The sequence below is a fragment of the Empidonax traillii genome, unplaced genomic scaffold, assembly GCF_003031625.1.
Source record: "Empidonax traillii isolate 1590-97213 ecotype Southwest subspecies unplaced genomic scaffold, ASM303162v1 scaffold1717:size179649, whole genome shotgun sequence".
Classification (NCBI taxonomy): domain Eukaryota; kingdom Metazoa; phylum Chordata; class Aves; order Passeriformes; family Tyrannidae; genus Empidonax; species Empidonax traillii.
This window is the reverse complement of record NW_020956910.1, coordinates 135,819-137,924: the sequence shown is the minus strand read 5'-3', so window position 1 is coordinate 137,924 and position 2,106 is coordinate 135,819. Positions and strand designations below refer to the sequence as shown.

Here is a 2,106-nt window from a genome sequence, read left to right as displayed (position 1 = left end):
CTCCATCCCATTAAACATCCATCTGCAATTCCCAACTCAGAACTCCACCTTTTTTTTTCGTTTGTTTTGTTTCCCCTTTGTCTTTTCAATAACTTCATCTTTTCCTCCAGCCAAACCCCCCTCCATCACTGCACGGGGAACCAAAACAGTCCTATAAAATGATTAAGCCCTAAGCCTTGTTATTCCACTCCCTGAGTAAATAACTTTGCTGGGGAACACTATTCCATCCAAGTTCTCCCTGGCAACGTTTGGCTTGGCGAGGTGACCCAATCCTTGACGTTTTTGTTCGACCCCGACCCCTCTCTGCAGCATCTTCAGGTTTGGATTTTCGGTTCTGTTGTCGTCCGAGGCTTAAGTCACCAGTGGCTGCTCCCGCTGCTGCAATCAAATCCAGCCACATTGTTTAGGAACAAAATAATCTTAGAAAGTCTGTCTGACTCTGGAAGGAGCCAAGGAATTGCTTGTGCTGCTCCACCCCGGGGGGGAGCTGGGATGGCTCAGAGAAAGCAGGAATGTGCCGCAGCTATTTTGGCTCCTCTGCTCCCTCCTCGAGCCCAGCTCAGGCTGGAAAGATGATAACTCCATTTTTGGGGGGATGGAACCACACTTCCCCATCCCATAAATCATGGAATCATGGAATGGTTTGTCTTGGAAGGGACCTCGAAGGTCATCTCGTTCCACCCCGTGCCATGGGCAGGGACACCTTCCACTAGCCCAGGTTGCTCCAACCTGGCCTTGGACACTTCCAGGGATGGCACCCATGTGCTAGCTGCTTCTCCAGGGTGGGATTCAGGGGATTTGGGCCACTGGTTTGGTACCTGGGAGGCTTCCAGGATTGAGGCTGGGCCATAAATGAGGGCGCTGAGCTGGGAAAGGGACGATGCTTTGGCTTCGTCCTGGTGTCCATCCCCAGAAACATCCCTAAGAGGAGGCTCTGGATGTTGCCCTCAGTTCCCTCTGGATGAGGCTGTGGAGGAGCCCCAGCTCCCAGGGTCTGGCAGGGTCTGCTCACCAGGACTTCTCCTTCCCAGGGCCACCGTCCCACGGAGAACGTGTCACCCCACAGTGGCTCCTGGGGGGTCGCAGCAGACGAGCCGTGAGCCTGGAGGAGCAGGTAAGGGCATGGTTGGACCCTCCTCCCTCCCTCTTCCCTCTGCCTGGGGGTCTCGGTGGTGGGATGGAGATGTGGACTTTGCAGGATCCATGAGGAGTTTGCAGGATCCATGAGGAGAATGAGGATTTTGCAGGATCCATGAGCAGAGTGTGGAGTTTTTAGGATCCAGGAGGATAAGGAGTTTGCAGGACCCATGAGCAGGATAAGGAGTTTGCAGGATCCATGAGGAGGATGTGGAGTTCCCTCTGGGGGAAGAACCTTCTCCTGATGTCCAGCCTAAACCTGCCCTGTCACAGCCCCAGCCATTCCCACAGGTCCTATCCCTGGTCCCCACAGAGAAGAGAATCCCTGGGAAGCCTGTGGGGAGGAGAGGACATTAGGACATCTCTTCCCAGGGCTGCTCTGCTGGCTGTCACACCTCCCTGCCACCTCCCCATCCCCAAATCCCCTTTCTGAGCTGCCTGTGGTCACCCTCTCCCGGGTTTGGCCCCTTTCCTGGCTCTGGGATCAGCTGGATTTGCAGCTGCCCCTCGGCAGCTGGGCCTCCTACCCAGCAGCTGGGGGGAATTCTGGGGGCTGTGCTTTTCTTCTGGATCCATTAAACCCCTTCCCAGCACTGGTGCAGATGGTTCTGAGGAGCTGGCCTGGCTGGGGGTGGAGCAGATTCCCCTGCTGGGAGGTGACTTTCTTTGGTGGCACCTCCCTGAGACCCCTCCATGTGAGACCTCCTTGCTGCGGGTGAGAGAGCCTTTGGAGAAGGGGGGGAATTTGTGCTTGGAAGGGCTGGATGGTGCCTTTTCCCAGGGGGATTCAGTGCTGGCTGCTCGTGCAGGAGCTGAAATAGCCCGTGTGGGTGCTGTGGTCAGCCTGGAGAAATGTCCCCTCCCTGCCAGGCAGCCCCAGATCCATCTATATTTAAGCTGGAAGGCACTTGGGATGGGGAACATGTGGCAGCAGGAGGTTTATTTATGCTCCTGCCAACACCCAAAATG

The 2,106-nt window shown here is 55.7% G+C and overlaps 1 protein-coding gene across 1 annotated transcript in view; it reads left to right on the top strand.

Annotated features, from left to right (window-relative positions):
• Positions 1 to 2,106, top strand: part of LOC114070856 (disintegrin and metalloproteinase domain-containing protein 33-like) — a 29,463-nt gene that overhangs the window by 2,097 nt on the left and 25,260 nt on the right. Inside the window, exon 2 of the mRNA XM_027908462.1 lies at positions 1,032 to 1,114. Within this exon, the coding sequence (XP_027764263.1) occupies positions 1,032 to 1,114 (83 nt within the window). The remainder of the gene's footprint in view (positions 1 to 1,031; positions 1,115 to 2,106) is intronic.